This window comes from Narcine bancroftii, chromosome 5 (genome assembly GCF_036971445.1).
Source record: "Narcine bancroftii isolate sNarBan1 chromosome 5, sNarBan1.hap1, whole genome shotgun sequence".
NCBI lineage: Eukaryota > Metazoa > Chordata > Chondrichthyes > Torpediniformes > Narcinidae > Narcine > Narcine bancroftii.
In genome coordinates this window covers 115,173,735-115,193,454 of record NC_091473.1, presented here as the reverse complement: position 1 = coordinate 115,193,454, position 19,720 = coordinate 115,173,735, and the positions used below count along the sequence as shown (strand labels likewise).

Sequence of the window (19,720 nt, the reverse complement as noted above, 5' to 3'; positions counted from 1 at the left end):
ATATTTAATTTAGGCATTTTATTTTGTAATAACATAAATATCAGAAATGAAGTTATTTCTTTCTTCCTTAGTAAGTAATAATTCCAAAGCAGTTTTTCTGGGTAATTTTAAACTATGACCTAATTTTCCCAATAAAAAAGTTTTTACCTGACAGTAGCAAAAAAAATTACTAGGAACTTAACATTTCTCCTTCATCCGATTAAAAGATACAAACTTCCCTGCTTCAAAACAATCTTCAACTTTTTAAATCCCAAATTGATTCCCTATCTAGGAGGCCACTCTCCTTGATGATGCCAGGATAAGGGATTCTTCCGACTGCTTGCAGCTGGGAGACAGCGGCATCCAGTTTGAGAGGGAGAGATGGAGAGAAAAGTCAATAGGGGAAGGTAAAGAAGAAATGGAAAGAGAGAGGGGAGGGAGTTACCTGAAACTAAGGCAATCATCATCCCAATTTAATGTCAAATGCATTTTTTTTCAACCTGTGGTGTCAGTTCAACTCCGAAAATATTCAGATAAATGAGGAGTTCTGATTTATTTCTGATATCTTCATTTATATGAAATTTTAATTTTTTTTAGGAAAAATGAAGATTTCGGAGAATCCGATTTTGGATAATTGGAGTTGTACTATGTACCTTCAATAGGTTAATAAGAATGAAGGAAAGGACTGTGGTCAACTGAAGGCCATGAGATGATTGAAGATCATGATAATGTGGTTCAGGTACACAAAATATAACCCCCTTGACTTGCTGCATCAGAGACCCAGATTCATTCCTGACTTTTGATACAGTCCGTGTAGAGTTTGGAAGCTCTCCCAGTGATTGCATGTGTTTCCTCCAGATGCTCTAGTTTCTTCTTATGGACCAAGGATGTGAAGGTTGATTGTTTAATCGGCCACTGTACGTCTGTAAATTGCCCCTCTTATAAGACCATAAGACCTTAGGAGCAGAAATAGGCTATGCCACCCATCAAGTCTGCACTACCATTTAATCATGAGATGATCCATTTCCCCACTCAGCCCCACTGCTCAGCTTTCTCCCCATAACCTTTGATGCCCTGGCTAATGAAGAACCTATCAATCCCTTAAATACAACCAATGAAGTGGCCTCCACAACCACCTGTGGCAACAAATTCCACAGAAGGACCACTTTTTGTGAATAGTAGAATTTTGTTGGAATTAGTGAGAATAATAAAATGAAATTAAAGTAAGGCAAACATCAGTGGAAATTTGATAGTCTTCATGGATTCAATGGGGCACGCTATTCCCTTGATGTCTCTGATTCTAACAAGGGAGATGGAAATTAATAAAACTAGATCTGAGTGATAGGATTTGTTGGTATTGGAAGCAGAGTGGCAGAAGTGGAGAGAAGCAAAGGAAATGTCTATCCTCAAACTCTGGGAATATTTTTTCATAGTCCATTAATAACCAAGCTTGTATGGACATGCATATGCTCAGCAATCAATACACCCATTAGCTGGGTCATTTTAAGTTCTTAAATACAAAATAAAATTGTTTCATTCATTCACACCATCCATCCTAATCCCAACTTCCATAACTTCCTCTCCTTTCCCACCTAAACAAGACCAAAGAGGACAAATCCCATTCTGCTTCACTATACTAACCGCTGGTTACAAAACTGAATCTGGCAAATCATTAAATCGTGAAAAGAATTGGATGAGATAAAGTGAAGGCAATTTTATGGAGGGGAAGTAGAAAATGTATGAAGCAAAGGTTTAAGAACAAAGAGAAATTAGACAGATATCTAATGCAAAGTGTGTATATTTCTTTGAAGCCTTTGAACTGAAATATTACAGTAAGCAAAGGTCAGATATCAGGATTGGTACCAGGGAAAGAGGATGAAAATCACTTTCAGTAACTCTTAGGTAAAAATATAAGGATGGCACAGTTAGTATAGCAGTTTATGCAATGCTATAACAGTGCCAGCAAATCGGGTTCCAATCCAGGACTGTCTGTAAGGAGTTCGTACATTCTCCCCGTGTCTGCATAGGTTTCCTCCAGGTGCTCCACAGTTTCTTCCCATCTTTCAAAACATATGGGGGTTATAGGTTAATTGGGGTATTTGGGTGGCATGGGTCATAGGCTGGAATGGGCTTTTACCATGCTGTATGTCTAATTTTTAAAATAAATAAATAAATAAATAGATAAATAGATTTATGATAAAAGAGGCATTTGTTTTTAATGCCTTCTCATTCCTGTGACACTCTGATACAGATGAATTCTATTATGGATTTCATATGAAATAGAAACCATGAGAAACATTTCAACAGCCTCTGCTGTTTGGAAAGCAGGAAAGGTTGCTGGGTACTAAAGCTGGCTCAGGTACATTTGGAAACAATGAGGTTCTCATGACATGTTTATATATTTATATGTGATGGCTTGCAGAAGGACAAAAAGCCATTTGTGAAAGGAATTATTTAACTTTCTTTTTTTTAAAAAACATCAAATATTGTCAGCTCTTTCTCTTTGTTGTTTTTGGCATATATCAAAGGATACTTTGGCCTCAGGGTGTAACTGAACAATCCCATCAAGCTGGTTAATCTTGTGTCAACACATTTGTTTCACATTGTGTATTACTGAAAAAAAGCATTAAAATAAAATGCTGCTTCAAAGTTGACATTAAACACCAGTCAGTCCTCTTTACAGCATCTCACTTTATGAAGGTCAAAGATTTCAAAGAACTCGAAGTTTGAATCTGAATATAAATATTCTGAGAGATACATTTGCAACTACAGCAGGAATGCATTTTTCTTGCACACTGATTAAATCAGCTGCCCGTAAACAGGATATCAATGACGATAAAAATCTGAAAGCAAATATTGAAAAACTGAATAACTTTATTGAGTACCTTCAACCAGTGCCTACTAGAATCCCTGAAAAGGCTGAGGACCCTGTGATATCTGTCTCTGAGGGTGATGACAGAATGTCATTCAAGTGGGTGAACCCTCACAAGGCGTCAGGCCCTGACGGCATACCTGGCAGTTACTGAAAATTTGCACCAGCCAACTAGCCGGAGTGTTCACGAACATTTTCAATCTCTCATCGCTGCAGTCAGAGGTTCCCATTGACTTCAAAAGGGCATCAATCATCCCAGTACCCAAGAAGAGTAGTATGAGCTGCCTCTATGACTATAGTCCAGTAGCACTAACTTTTACTGTGATGAAATGCTTTGAGAGGCTGGTCATGGCCAGAATTAACATGTACCTAAGTAAAGATCTGGACCCGTTGCAATTCACCTATTGTCACAATTGCAGATGCAATATCACTGGCTCTCCATTGAGCTCTGGATCACCTTGAAAACAACAATTCATACATAGGGCTGCTCTTCATCAACTACAGCTCAGCCTTCAATGCCATTATTCCCTCAGTGCTGGGCAAGAAGCTACAAACTCTAAGCTTCTATACCCCCCTCTGTAATTGGATCCTTGACTTTTTCATTGGAAGACCACAGTCAGTACAATTGAAACAATGTCTCCTCCTTACTGATCATTCAACACAGGCACATCCAACAATGCTTGCTTATCTCTACTTGCTAGACACCTATGACTGTGCAGCCACAATTCGAGCTCCATCTACAAGTTTGCTGATAACACCACAGATGTCGGCAGAATCACAAACGGCAATGAGGAAGTGTACAGGAGGGAGATAGATCAGCTTGTTGACTGGACTAATGACAGCAACCTTGCGCTCAATGCCAGGAAAACCAAGAAGTGTAAAATCAAAAATGACAAGATATTGAGGTTGAGAATTGAAATTTCCATCTACAACTATGATATCTCGTACCGGCCCGGGGAACTCAATGAGCCCCCAGATGCTTTATCCTGCAGAACATGTGCCAGCGCACAAATAGACCGATTGCAAGCCCTCCACCCTGGAGACAGGAGGTTCTTCTATTTTATCAAAGCCCGCAACCTTCCTTTCTCCATTGAGGAGATCAGGGCTATGACCAGAAACTGTCATGTCAGCACTTCTATTGACCGGACAGAGCACAGCTGATGAAGGCCACCTACCCATTTGAAACCCTGACCATCAATTTCAAAGGACTCCTCTTCTCCTCTGACCATACTCCCTCAACATCATTGACGAGTATTCGTCATCAAGACCCTACACAGCCTCTTCACTCTGTTTGGGTTCCAGTGCTATGTCCATAAGAGTGACTAGTTGCACCAGTACCTGCTGGCCAGAGGTATTGCCATGAGCAGAACCACCAGCTACAAACCCTGAGGGAACGAGCAGGTGGAAAGGGAGAACATCACTGTCGAGAAGGCCATCCTCTTAACCCTGTAGTCTAACGGCCTTCCAGACTCCTGCTGAGGCATTCCATTTGATCAGATCACTCCTATGTAATGCCAACAATGCCACTCCACATGTAAGAATGTTTTCCTTTCCAGGAAGTCTGCAACAGGGGCCATACTGCCGGCCTGGCTGACATCCCCAGGGCTGGTCCTACTCTGGAAGCACCCGAGGAGCCATAAGTCCGACCCACTAGTTGAAAAGGTCTACCTTCTCCACGCCAACCCCCAATATGCCTATGTGGCTTACCCTGATGGGCACAAGGATGCACTATTAGTTAGGGACCTGGTGCCTTAAGGGGTTTCAGAGATTATGATTGACCACCTCACATCCCCTCCCCTATCTTCACCCATGATGCACCAGATCTATGGCAGGTTACCCAGCCTCAATGAATGGCATGCCAGACTTGATGCCATGCATCCATCAAACCAATGCCAATGACTGCATACAGGTGCCTCAGACTGTCCAGGACCCCAGTGCAGCAACACAGCCACAGCCAGCACCACAGGAACAAATCAGACTGCTCTCTTAAGCCAAAAATATAAATCATAAATATTTTTTAAAATTATAAATGTTAATAACAGTTCAAAATAGATCCAATTGCACATATTTCAAATACGGAGACCACTTATCAACAAAAAAAGGAATAATTGTCATGTAAATTATGTATTTTTTTCCATAATGATACAAGCTTTCAATTAATTACACCAGTGTATTATATTAATTTCTACATCATCTTTCCAAGTACTAGCAATGCATTTACGCGCTACCAACAACACCAAACGTACAAAAGCATTTTGAACTTTATCCAAACCCATTCCCCTTAATGAATACAAATCTCCCAACAAAAAAAAATTGGATCAAAAGATAGTTTAAGATTATACAATTTTTCCAAAACTATTTTGATTTCTTGCCAAAATGGTTGGACTTTCACACAAGTCCAAACAGCCTGTAAAAAAGAACCAATACATAAACCACATCTAAAGCAAGAATCTGAATTACTAAGCCTATTTATTTTTAACTTTTCCGGAGTCAAATACAATTGATGTAAAAAGTTATAATTGACCATACCATATCTTACATTAGTCAATTTAATTACATTGTCATGACACATGTTCGCCCAATCATCTTCAGGAAAAGTAAACATTAAACCATTCAAGTTTAGATTTTTCCCTATCTGGTTTATCCATATTGTCCTGTAATAAATTATACATAATTGAAACATAACCCTTCTTTGGTATAGTAGGTCAAAGATTCAAATTTCGACAAAATAGGTAAATACATCTCTCTACCATAATTATCTTTTACCAAAGCCCTAAGCTGATAATACACTAATAAAGAATTTAAAGGTATTTCAAATCATTCTCTCAAATGGATAAAAGAAAGAAATTGTTCCTCTTCAAAACACTCCCTTATTGTCTTTGTACCTTTAGAATTTCAAATCTTTAAATAACTATTAAACATTGAAAAAGGAATAAACCGATTATTATATAATGGAGTTAAAATTGGTAATTTATATTTGACCCTAAAATTTTATTTTTTTAATCCAAATCTTTAATAAATGTTTCAGTATTGGCATATCATATTCCTGTAATAAAATCAAATTCCAACAGAATATAAATTCATGTATCTCCACCTTAGCCCTACTAGGAGGTTGATCCAAATCCATCAGTCTACTAATAAACTTTAACTGAGCTGCCTCATAATAATTTTGAAAATGTGGCAGTTGTAAGCGACCCAATGCATATTTCCAAGTAAATTTGTGCAATGCTACTTGAGATAATTTCCACAAAAACTCTCCTACTGCTTTATTCAAATCCTGAAAAAAATTCTTTGAAAACAAACAAGGTATTGATTGAAATAAATATTGAATTTGAAGAAAGATATTCATCTTAATACAATTAACAGGTCCAATTAGAGTTAATGGGAGATCTTTCCATTTTGTTAAGTCTGCTTTAATCCACCTCAATATAGGTACATAATTTAATTGATATAACAATTGATAGTCATTGTCCACAAACACACCTAAGTATTTGATTTTATTCATCCATCTTAATTTTGTAATATTTTTAAATTCAGAGTAATCTTCTACTCCAATTGGCAAATTTTCACTTTTATCCCAGTTAACTTTATATCCCAACAATTCTCCAAATTTCGATAAACACTCCTGTAACTGTTTCAATGATCTCTCAGGCTCTATCAAATATATCAACACATCATCTGCAAATAGATTTATTTTATATTCTTCATCCTTAATCCTCATCCCTCTAATATCCTCATTTTGTCTAATAGCCTGTGTTAATGGTTCTATAGCTAATGCAAACAGGGCTGGCGACAATAGGCAGCCCTGATGAGTTGATCGAGTCAAATTAAAAGGTAAAGATGTCTGTCCATTTGTCACCACCCTAGCAATTGGATTCATATATAAGGCCTTAACCCAACCAATAAAGAAAGGGCCAAATTTAAATTTCTCTAATACCTTAAATAAAAAGTCCCATTCAACCCTATCAAAAGCTTTTTTGGCATCTAGTGCAACTACCATAAGATGATTAGGTTGCCTCTGATAAGCAGTGATCAAAGTAAGCAATCGAAGTATATTATCTGAGGCATTTCTATTCTTAATAAAACCTGTTTGATCGATATATACTAATTTAGGTAAATATTTAGCAAGTCTGTTAGCTAATACTTTTGCCATAATTTTATAGTCTACATTCATTAAAGAAATAGGTCTATATGAAGATACCTTAAAGGATTTCTGTCTTTCTTTGGGATAACAGTTATTAAAGCACTTGAACACGTTTCCGGTAACTTCTGATCTTCAGAAACTTGATTTAACACTTCCCCAAATATATTAGAGAAATCATCATTAAAAAAGTTTATAGAATTCCACAGGAAATCCATCATATCCTGTAGAGTTACCATTAGGCATTTCCTGAATAGCTTCCTTGATTTCAAAATCCATAAATGGAGATTCCAACTCCTGAATACCTTTCTCATCTAGTACCAGTAATATTAATTTAGATAAGTAAGAATCAATAGAACCATTATCCTGTTTCCTCTCAGAAGTATATAATTTTTGATAAAATGAATAAAACTGGTCATTAATTTCCTGAGGCTTATAGGTAATTATTGAATTCTTCTTGACAGCATTAATAGTCCGAGACACCTGTTCAGCTTATGAGCCCTTTCCCCAACTCATAATAATGTTGTTTAGATCTATTAATTAAGTGCTCAAACTGGTAATTTTGTAAAGTATTATAGTGTAACTTTAACTTTGTTTATAGGGCTTTTTTTATCTTCTGTTGTATCTTTCTGAAAGTCCTTCTCTCGTTCAGCAATCTAATTTTCCAACAGTAAACTTTCTGCGATATATTGTTTCTTAACTTTCGTAGAGTAGCTAATGATCTGTCTCCTCAAATAAGCTTTTAAAGCATCCCATACTACAAAATGACTCTTTACAGAATTAACAGTTTCGGTCAAAAATAAAGAAATATGCTATTTTACAAAGGTAACAAACTGGTCTTTTCAATAACATTGCATTAAACCTCCATCTATACATCGAATGTACTATCTCTGAACTTTCACGAGAGAAAATTAATAATGAATGATCTGATATAACTCTACTTTTATATTCAGTTTGCAGTACCCTACCCTGAAGATGTGCTGATACCAAAAATAAATGAATTCTGGAAAATGAGTCATGCCGTGAAGAATTAAAAAAAATCTTTCTCTGTAGGATTAACTTTCCTTCAAATATCTGCCAAATTTAAATCTTTCATTAACGCATTAAGTTGTATTGCCATCTTTGACTTCCTTATACTCTTTGGATTTCTATCTAATAAAGGATCCAAAACACAATTGAATCACCACCCACTAAAATATCTCATTAGCCTGATTTAACAAGAAAAAGCTTCTGAAATAAACCACTCATCATCTGTATTGGGTGCATATAAATTAAGCAGTGTCCAAAATTCCACAAAAATTTTACAATTAACTCTTAAAACTCTACCAGCATTCCCTTCAGTAGATTTCAATTCAAATGGTAAGTTCTTATGAATTAAAATCACTACTCCTTTTACTTTAGAATTAAAAGAAGAATAAAAAAACTTGACCAACCCAGTCTCTTTTCAATTTCAAATGTTCTTTCTCAGTCAAATGTGTTTCTTGTAAAAGAGCAATATCAATTTTCATCTTTTTTATATACTCCAATACTCTCTTTCTCTTTATTGGATTATTTAACCCCTGAACATTAAAAGTTGCCAAGTTCAGTCTCGACATAATTTTAACTATTAGTAAATACACACACTAAAAAATTAAACTCTATAAAATAATGCACCCCTTTGTAATTCTTCAAAAATAAAAAAGAGGGGAAAAAAGGAGGAAAAAAACCCTCTTAAAAAAGAATCAAAACAAAAATAAAAAAATAACACACTCAAAAGAAAAACCACCCAAAGGCAGTATTACCCTAAAAAACTGGGTGTGGGAAATCCACTGGTGGCAGATGACTAGCAAAGATTTCAGTGTCATCCACCCCCCAGCTGGATACATATTTATTATATAAATAAACATGTTCAAATATAGTTCATATCTTCAATCCAGTAACTCCACACCCAACGATTGCTCCGGATCTTTGATATCAAGAGGATTCTGTATTTCTTCTTTCTTTCCATTTTTTCCATTCTTCCCATTCTTTCCATTTCCACTGCCATTTCCATTTCCATTTAATCTCCTTTCAGGAGACAAAGGGGGAGAACGGCCATTTCTTCTCAATTCCAGCAGGGAGTTCGCAAAAACTAAGGCATCATGATCATTTTCAAAAAATTGAGATCGAAAGTTTCCATAAAAACTTTCAAAATTGCAGGGTATTGAAAAGCAAACTTATAAACTTTTTGCCACAGAACATCTTTAGCCGTATTGATTTCTTGACGTCTACAAATAACTTCCTGACTCAAAGCAGCATAAAAAGCACTCTGTTATTTTGAACCATTAATGGGGATTGGTTTTGTCGTGCTTTTTGTACTGCCATGCGTAAAATCATTTCTCTATCCTGGTATTTTAAACAACGAATCAAAACTGCTCTCGGCAGTTGTCCTGGAAGCAGTTTTCTTCTCAGAGCTCTATGAGCCCTATTTAATTCCATAACCTTCAGGAAAGAACTCTTTACACAAAACTTCTGGGATCCAGCATTTAAAGAATTTTATAGAATCAGTGTCTTCTAGACCAACTATCTTCACATTATTTCTCCGACTCTAATTTTCCAAAGAATCAATCTTCTTCAATAAGTCTCTTTTTTGAATTCCCCAATCTATGAAAGATCCTTCTACTTTTTATATTTTTTCTCTATTACACTCCACTTGACTTTGACACTCAGAAAAAGCTGTCTCAATTTTCTTAAAATTTTCTTCTACAGTACAACAGATTTTATACATCTATTAATGTCACTTTTGACTACATTCATATCTTGCTTCATATTTGACATTTCTTCACATGAAATTTGCATCTTCATTTTCACCTCCATAAATCCTTGATTCATTTGATCTGATATTTGTTTTGACATCTGATAGGCAATCCCTTCCAGAACCGTAAATACTGAATCCATTCCAGGTTCCGATTCCACTTTTTGAGGTTTACCTTCATAGGTTGCTGGCTCCCCCTGCTGGACATATTCTGCAAAGGTAAGTAATTCCTCTTCTTCTGTCGGTGTGGATCCCTTAACAGTGCGGCTGCGGGTCTGGACACCCGACACCGGCACCCCGACCTCTTCAGAGCACTGGCGTTCGAGCTCCCCCGTAGCCCACACCTTATCAAGGAGATCCCGGACCCGTGACACTCCATGCAGGCCAGGCAAAGCCACGGGGCACGTCAGAACGTCTTCCTCAGGCTGCCCGGCAAGATCGTGGGGCCGCGGGTCTCTCTGTCGACCATGTCGTCCATGCGCACGGCTTTACATGCGTGCGGATCGGCAACGGCTGAACTCACCAAGGTGCCGGCACCATCTTGCAGGAACAAGGTCGGCGCCGGTGTCAAAATCGGCCGAAATCGACTCCGAGGATTCCGCTGTACAGGTAGGCCTCAATTCTTCCGTACTTTTAAATGGCAATTTCTTTGAAGTTGAGCCTTAGGTTTTTTTTACATTAGTTGCCATAGTATTTTACTATTGTTTAAAAAATTAAAAATATTATTTTTAACTAATTTTAAACTTAAAGTTGGGCGTTTTATGTTCCAGCTGGGAGAAAGTGGAATACATGCCTTGCCTTTACGCCATCTTGCCATGTCCCCATCCTTTCTTCAAGAAATAAGCAGAATGAGCAAAAATAAAACAGGAAATCTCAGAATACAGAAAATGCTGGCTGGTGGAAGAATACCAGAAAATAACACCAGAAAAATTTGGGAAATTGGACATGATCAGAGAGAGGTGAGAATCGATTATGTCTGTGCGAAAGGCGACAGGGAAAGGGAGAGGCAGACTTTGTGGAAGGTGACAGGGAAAGAAGTGAAGTGGGTGCGGTGGGGGGGGTGGTTAATAAAAGCTAGAGAAGTCGATATTAATGCCATCTGGTTGGAGGGTGGCCAGTTGGAAGATGAGGTATTGTGGGTGTCTCAATCTGGCAGTGCATGAGACCATGGACATATGTCAGCAAGGGAATGGGATGGGGAATTGAAATGGATGGCCACTGTGGTGGACAGAGCCAAGGTTCTCAACAAAGCTATCTCCCAGTCTATGTCCAATCTTTCCAATGTAGAGGAGACCACAACGGAAGCAGCAGATGCAGTAAGATGACTCATGCAGATTCACAAGTGAAATGTTGCTTCAGTTGGAAGGCCTATTTGGGGCCCCGAATGGTGTTGAGCGAGGAGGTGTGGGTATAGCTGCAGCATCTCCTGCAGTAACAGCAGTAGGTTCCAAGGGGACAATCGGTGGGGAGGGAGGAGTATACAAGGGAGTCATGGAGGGGGCGATCCCTGCAGAAGGCAGAGAGGGGATCAGAGAGGAATATGTGTCTAATGGTGGGATCATGTAGTAGGTGGCAGAAATGGTGGAGGAGGATGTGTTGGATGCAAAGGCTAGTGGGGTGGTAGGTGAGGACAAGAGAAGTCCAAATCTCCTGTTGTGGTCTCCTTTAAATATTCTCTTAAAGGAGTTGACACGGTCTTATATAAAATACTACAACTGTGGGGTCTGGGCCCAAGATTATGATGCCTGTGTTTGGCAACAGCCGAAATCAATCATGGTGATTGATAATTATAACTTCTTCCTTTTAATATACTATGTAGGGTTGTTGACTCCAGTTAGTAAAATCTGGTAATTTTTATCACTTGACTTTTATGATGTGTTGACTTTCCAAATATATCTGCTATTGGTTGTCTAATTATTTCTCTAATACACCCATTCTCAACTTTTTTTTGACTATGGCACCCCTCGAACTCTGCTCAGTTTAAGGGCTCCTTTCCCTGTAAAGCAGTCAAGTTTTGATTTCTTGCGTACTTTTCTCCTACTGAATACATTAAAAAACAAAAAAAAAGATTTGTTACATGAGGTGAAAAGAAAAGAAGACTTTCAGCTAAATGTGCTGTGCTCCCCCTCACCCAGGGGGTGGTGGGGGTGGTATGGTGCAGGACACCTAGAGCCCCCATTGAGAATGGCTGCTCTAATACACCAATCCCCTGGACATAAGCTTCCCATGTCAATCTGAAGGATAAGAAATGCATTATTGCTCAACTGGGTACTTTCTGTCAACAGTTCAAGGACCTTTCCACCATTGCTGGGGAGAAAAATGGGCGAAGCTTTGCATCAAGGGCCCTTTTTCACGACAAGAGAAAGCGAGAAGGCCATGCTTTAAGTTGCTGTGATGTGAAGTAGACCAAATTTGTCATGGTAACAATTATTTCCAAAGCTGCCAATTGGATCAAAATTATACATCGAAGCATGTAAATCAAAACCACAAAATTCAGTTGCATTTGCAGAAATAAAGGATATACCTGAAATTGTTCTGTTCAGTGTTAAATCCCAAATGTTGTAATATAACTTGCTGCAAGATGAAATGTTGTTGGAGAGATGCTGAAAATTGAAAATGGAGCTCAGAGTGGGAGAAGGTAAATTGGTAGGTAACTGAAAGTTCAGGGTAGCCCTTTTAGACTGAGCAGATGTGCTCCGCAAAGTGATCTGCATTGCAGAGAAGAGCCCACAGTGAGCATCAACGTCAATATACTAAATGGAAGAACTGCAAATCAGTCACTGCTTCAGGCCTGTTTGGGTCCCTGAATGGTGGGAAGAAAAAAGTTACAAGGCAGCTGTGGCATCTCCCTCTGTCTTCTCCACCTCTTCCTCTCCACAACTTATTTCTTTTAATTGAGACATCCAGCTCGGTAACTGGCCCTTTTGCTGCCCAATTACACCTAATTAATCTACAACCCCTGGTACGTTTCAAATGGGGGGAGGAAACCAGAGCCCTCAGAGCAAACCCATGAAGATACAGGAAGAACATGCAAACTCCTTACAGACAGATTGAGATTTGAACCCCAATCCCGCTGTAACAGCATTGTGCTAACTGCTACACTAACTGTGCCTTAACTAACTGCAGAGCTCGTCGAAAGAATCAAAGACTTGTTGATCCAAACCAAGGCTTTTATTAGCAAAAGACAGGAGCTCTTCACAGGTGGCCGACCAGTCCGGAATGATCCGACCTGGCTAGGTACACAACCCTTTAAGGCCCAGACAATAGGCGTGGCTTAGCTCTCAGCCAATCGCTGTAAGCACAGTCTAGATACAGTAACTATATACACTATGTACATTGGTGATAGATCTGTACTATCACACTAACCATAACTTAGAACAATAGTCTTGTCACTTGTCACTTGTCCAAATTTGTTTTTCTTCCCATTGCCGCCTGACCTGCTGGCCACTTTCAGTATTTTCTGCTTATTTTTGTTTCAGATTTCCAGCAACTGTATTACTTTCAGTTTCAATTATAAATAAAAAATAACACCAGAAAAATTTGGGAAATTCTTACTTGTTTCATTGTTAATTGAGTTCTTTGAATTAGGGCTTAGAATTGTGTACAATCTTTTTAAACGTTGATGCACCTGCTCTGAATATTGCCTTTCCAGAAGGGTCTATCTTCTCCTGAATATTTAAAATATTTAAAACATAAAACTGGTGCATGAAAATATTCATTATTGATGTATGCTTGTTCTAAAAACACGAAAATTAAACTAAAATTCAGATTTTCAATGGGATATGTTTTACTAAAAAATTACCTCAGTGGTTATTCTGCACTTTCACAAAACAACACTTCTACCCTTTATATAGAAGTACTTTTTTTTAACTTGTGTGGTAAACTGCTGTACACTCATTTATCTGGCTAAGCCTCACTCTTTGACTGTACCCATGGCTCCTCCCTCTTGATCCTGTATAAAGGCTCCAAAACCATAACCCCTCCCCAGAAAGCCTGGATCACACCACAGGATGACCTTTGTTCATTGTAAATAAAAGCCTATTGTTCTGTATCTCCAGTCTTGATTTATTGATAGTGGATCAACTTGATCCCTTCTCTTTCAGTCCACAGACAGGAGTTCTCACCTCCAGCCAGTGACAGTCATTTTCCCACTCTCTCATGATGGAAAAATGCCCTTCCGGCGGGCGTGACATGTTGGCGTAGGGAGAAGACATGGGAAGATACCTCCCCCTGGCAGAACTATTCAAACCCTGTTTAAAAGTTTTTAAAATTTTTTTACAACTGTTGACTATATTGCTGAAGTATCTTACAAACAGTCATGAGGAAGACTAAAACCCAAACAGTTAAGAAAACAGCCATTAAACAGCCAGCAATTAATGAAGAAACTCCAAACAGTTAAGAAAACAGCCATTAAACAGCCAGCAATTACTGAAGAAACTTGGCCTACCTTGTACATGGAGCCTCCAGAGTCGATTTCAATGCAGCCCCAACCTCAGCGTTCATCTATGGGTGAATGCCACACCGGCGCCGATCTCGTGTAATGCAGCACAAGATGGCGCCGGCGACTGACCAAGGGGTTCAATTGGGCATGCGCAAAATTTTGCGAATGCGCGCTGTGTTTGAAATGGCCCAGGCTGGGGGGGGGAACCTGACATCCCTCAGACCAGTGAATCTGGGCTGGTGGGGGGGTGGAGTCTGCACCCATAGTCAGGTTGTGCCGACTCCTATTTCGATGGAGGAGGAGGAGGATGCCGCGAGAACAGAAAAGAAAGAGGAGCAACTTGTGGAGGAGGAAACAGGCATGTTTCTGGATAGGCCTGTGCTGAGACAGACTTTTTAGCTCAAGTCTGACCCTTCTCATTCAGATTCTGCTTTGTCTGATTTATCTAAGCAAGTGCAGAATTTGGTGATGCAAGTGAGCCAAGGAGGGGTGGGGGGAAAGGAGTGGTTGGCAGCCCAATGCTGCAGAGTGGGATCATCCAATATGGGGGAACAGAATACACCCACTTCAGGAATAAAGGTGAAAATAATGTTGAAAACAGGTTGTACGACAAGCATGAATAAGATGGAACTGTTAAAATGTTCATCTCATTAATGACTGAGGTGAACTTTGCCATACAATTCATGATGTTAGTTTATTTTAAGACCTTTCTGAGATGTACAGCCAGTTTCTCTGCAATTAATGAACTGCCAACATTCTTTTCATTTCATTTTATTTCCTTTCTCTCTTTTTTCTTTAATTCTTTCCACAGTGGAAGTAGTTGAATAGGAAAAGAAACCCAATGCCAAGGATGTTGACTTGGGAGAGGTCACTGACATTAGTTCACAAGCTACCACTGGATTTTGTGTTTATCCCCCAAATGCATATCCGTGCAACCAAATATGCTCAAACTCTCCCCATCCATCACAACCAAGCAATGGTAAAATCTGCACTGGAATGCATTGTCTGGAGACAGATACAACAGAGATATTTAGAAGACTCTTGGATAGGCATATGGATGTAAGAAAATGTGTTCTTATGTACCCCGGATGTCTTAAAATATAGAATGGAAGGGCTTAGTGCTGAGTTGAATGGTAACTTTATTTCCATATCAAATGGTGTAGTAGGCAGGTCTGTACAGTTTTGAGCAAGCAAGAGTGACCACCCCACAGAATAAACACAAAAATTTGCAGACGCTGTTTGTAGTAAAAACATTTTGAAATGCTGGGGGAACTTAGCTGGTCTCTTAGTGTCCATAGGAGTCAAAGATATATTGCCGACATTTCGGGCCTGAGCCTTTCTACAAAGAATAAGCAGAATGAGCAAATTCCACTTAAGAAATACTTGCTCCAGGTATAGAGACCTGTACAGAGCCATCGGCAGTAGGACTGGGAAGTAGGACCTTCCGGGGGGGGTGGGGGGTGGGTGGGGGGGGGGAGCAATATATCTCCTCTTCCCACACTCCCCAGGTCCATTACAGCAGCTCCAGAAGTGTTGGCTTTTATTTTGTCCATAAAAACTGTAGTTGAATTTTCCAGTCTCACCAGAGTGAGAAGATGAAGCCTGGATTTAATACTTGATGAACGAACTGTACTTTTAGTGGTGGAACATTCCTTGAATCTAAATCAAATTCAATCTGGGTTATTCACTTGTGTGTCTTAGAATGACGAAATGTCTATACAACCCTTTAATTTTTAAGGTAAATATTCAAGATAACAATTTGTTTTGAGAAAACATGTTTGTATTCAAGGCTGTCATTGAATATTATCAAGTTGGAGTCTCGAAAAGGAAAGTAACAACTTTTAGCTGTTGTTGGTTAAGTTTGCCCTGTATTTTAGACTGGCATGAATGGTATGGAAATATCTATACCTGGAGCAAGTATTTCTTAAGTGGAATTTGATCTAATGATGATTGATGACATGTAGAACTTCCAATTTTCATAAGCAAAAGATATTGATATTCTAGAACTAGTAAAGGTGCAACAAGAGATCAAATAACACAATTTAACTTTTTAATCAAAAATCCAGATATGTACGCTGGCAAATAGAACCTTAAATGTCATCAGATAAATATTATGAAAGGTGTTGTCATTGAGTTAGTGCTGTGATGTATTGTAAGGGTGAAAGGAATTTTATTTTGAAACATATGTCATGTGCAAGGGATCTTGCCAATAAAAGACTGAGAAAGAGTATAAATTCCAATAGCTCCGATTAAAATAAAACCACAAAAGACACAAAAGCTTTCCTCTTGACAAAGGATCCATTATACAAGACTTCATCACTGCTGCTAGTTGCAATCCATCCTGATTAGTAATTGACCCCTTCAATCCACCGTATCCCATTCATCCCCCACGCCACCCTCCCCCCCCCCCCCCCCCCCACCCCATCTCCCCGTCCTCTGGCACCAAAAGAGCAGCATTTATAAAAGTTCAACATAAAAGCTCTACTTAAATCCAATCCCATTAATAATTATTAGTTTTGCTAACTTTTACCTGGCACATCATACTTGAAATTATAAAAAGCAATGAGGCTGATAACTTTCTTCGTATCAATGAGAATCTGGCATGTTGGCAAAGAAGATTTAGTTATTGCCAAACAAAATAAAATATGCAATTTTCAAATTTAGCGAATCTTATCACAGCATTAATTAATTAAAATATTTATGGCTTCCTAATGGCTCAGCAAATATCTTCAATATGCAGTTGAGACTTAGAGACCAGTGGGGGACACAGATTGTTGCCTTCAGACAGAATCGCAGCACAGGAAGTAACTTCACAATGTTCCTGTTCAAATTTATGGGAAAGTGGGCCTGATGATGGTGAGATTACTTGCAGTTGAAGAGCTTGGAGAAACTCACTCAGAAATAACTCACACATGAAAAATTATTATTTGTGGACCATAGTAGATAATAAGTTTTTGTAAAACTGCACTTCAGTAAATAGTTGTCACATTGAGGAAAGTGCTGTAAAGAACTGATGAATAAAGACATTGACAAGAAATTCAATTGCTTTGGAATATTTCTTCAGATTGAAAATGGATTTAAATTGGATTTGCTGCCATTTGCAGATGACACGACAGTAGCTGGCCTCATCACTGGCAACAATGAGTCAAACTACCAAGAGATGGAAAATCTTATCATATGAGGTGTGAATGAGTTTCTACTACAATCACAGCATCTGCAGGCTTTTGGGTTTCACTCTAAGCAGATGAACAGCACTTCTTCCACCTGAATATGCTACAGTCGTTGGGACATAATTCTGAACTTAGCAGCTTTACTCTCTGTGCAGATATGACTACACTTTTCTGTTCACTTGCTTCTTCTTGTCTCTAATTGCTAGTTTTTAAAGTAATTTTAACTTTGACAATTTTAGTCTGGGCCATATTACAGATATTTCTTTGTTTTCTCCACCCTCCCCCCCTTACCATAACTCAAGGCATCTTTGCTTTCTTGTTTTTCCAGTTTTTAGGAGCTGTCCTTCTCCTGAAACACATTTATTTCTCTCCTGTTGATGCTGTTTGGACTGCTGAGAGCTCTCAGCATTTTCTATGTGTTTTATGGAATCCCAGCTTTGAGGTTAAATGAAGTTGAATTGTTTTCTCTGAAGTGTTGGAGGCTGAGAGGCTATCTGGTAGAAGTACATTATATAAAATGTGGGAAGCATTGATTGGGTAGATAGTTTGTTTTGCAAGTGGAAATGCCAAATACTAGAAGCTAAATGTCATAGTTTTAAGGTGAGTGTGGAACGTTTAAAGGGGAAATAAGTCTGGATTTGGTTATCTGAAGGGTCTGTTTCTGTCCTAAATGAATTGAAGGCATTAAAGAAAATGTCTTTTACAAGGCACCTTTAATTGCATAGAAGCCAATGCTGAACTACCTTCCCAAATATCTTCCAAGAAAGATATGCCAAAGCTCAGAAAAGTGTGCTAATCCATGAATTCCCAAATGATAAATTCTTATATGCTTTAGACACATTTAAACCATGAGGAAAGAGGAAATATTCACCTTTGATTGCTAGCTATAAATTTGTAAATTGATCAACCACCTAAGGATTTCATTTCCACTCACTTGGTTCTAATCATGGAATTGCATTTCCCTATTAAATATTTTTTAAATTATCTTAAAAGTATCATATCTAATATTAAGTACAGTGCAATATGATTATATTTTAATTATAGTTATACTTTACAGTAATTATTTGAGTGGTAATATAAGGAAAATATATTAAACATGGGGGCAAGGTTAGTGTAGTGGTTAGCACAGCACTGTTATAATGCCAGCAATCGGGACCAGGGTTCAAATTCCACACTGTCTATAAGGAGTTTGTACGTTCTCTCTATGTCTGCGTGTGTTTTCCTGGGGACTTCAGTTTCCTCTCACCCTTCAAAAAAAAGTACCAGGTGTGTCGGTCAGTTGGGTCCAGGTGGGTGGCTCGGGCTCATGGGCCGAAAGGGCCAGATACCGTGTTGTATATTTAAATTAAAATAACAATTCAAATAGAAGCTTAGAACCAGAGAACACTACAGCATTAGTCCATGCTGAATGATTATTATGCCTAGTGCCATTGACCTTCACCTGGACTATACTCCTCCCAATCACGTACCTGTGGAAATTTTTCTTCAATGTCAAAATTGAGCCTGTGTAGCGTAGATAAAAGCTCACACTCAACTGGAGGGAGAACAAACATTTTTATTAGCTTACAACACAGGTAGGGTTCACGAACAGGCTTCAGAGGGGTCCTGGGTTTAGACAGGAAACCAGGGTTATATACGAGCCTCAGGGGGGAGGAGCCAGGAGTCGGGACCAGTCGTCAGTAGAGCACACTTCTAGTGCACCCCAGTTCTCTAAAATCTCTGCCCCCCTCACCCACCACCTCACAATGGCCTAATTTAGAAGTGGTACAACTTATAGTTGCTATGTATTTATACTCCAAAATCAGGGCCAATGACGCCATTCTCCACCATGTAGCCAAGGATAGCCAGTCATGTAGTCCTGAATACACACTTGTCAGAATTGGAGAAAGCTCTGGAGATTAGCATCATGGTCTTAGACAGTGTGTCCACAGATGATGACATTGTCAAGGTAGGGGAAGGTAGCCTTCGACCCATACTCGTCCACCATTCTGTCCATCCGCTGCTGGAAAATAGTCACCCCATTGGTAATACTGAAAGAGTCCCTCTGGAACTGATAGAGTCAACCGTTAGCCTCAAATGCCTTATATAGACGGTCCTTGAAACTGATTGGCAGCTGATGATAGGCAGCTTTCAGGTCAATGGTTGAATAGATCTGATACTGCGCAATATCATTCACCATATTCGAAATGTGAGGGAGGGGGTATGCGTCCAGGAGTGTGTATCTATTAATTGTTTGGCTATAGTCAATCACTAACCTGGACTTGTTTTCCCCCTTTACTACCACCATGCGCTCTCCACGGCCTGGTGCTGGGTTCGATGATCCCCTCCTCCAGCAGGAGCTAGG

The 19,720-nt window shown here is 38.9% G+C and overlaps 1 protein-coding gene across 1 annotated transcript; it reads left to right on the top strand.

Annotated features, from left to right (window-relative positions):
• The first annotated feature begins 4,676 nt into the window (after window positions 1-4,676).
• On the top strand, window positions 4,677-12,244 carry LOC138765324 (uncharacterized). The gene is made up of 5 exons (XM_069942368.1): window positions 4,677-4,760; window positions 9,046-9,171; window positions 9,949-10,374; window positions 10,536-10,724; window positions 12,051-12,244. Exons 1-5 carry the CDS (start codon window positions 4,677-4,679, stop codon window positions 12,168-12,170), a joined length of 945 nt encoding a protein of 314 aa, XP_069798469.1. The 3' UTR covers window positions 12,171-12,244.
• The last annotated feature ends 7,476 nt before the right edge of the window (window positions 12,245-19,720 follow it).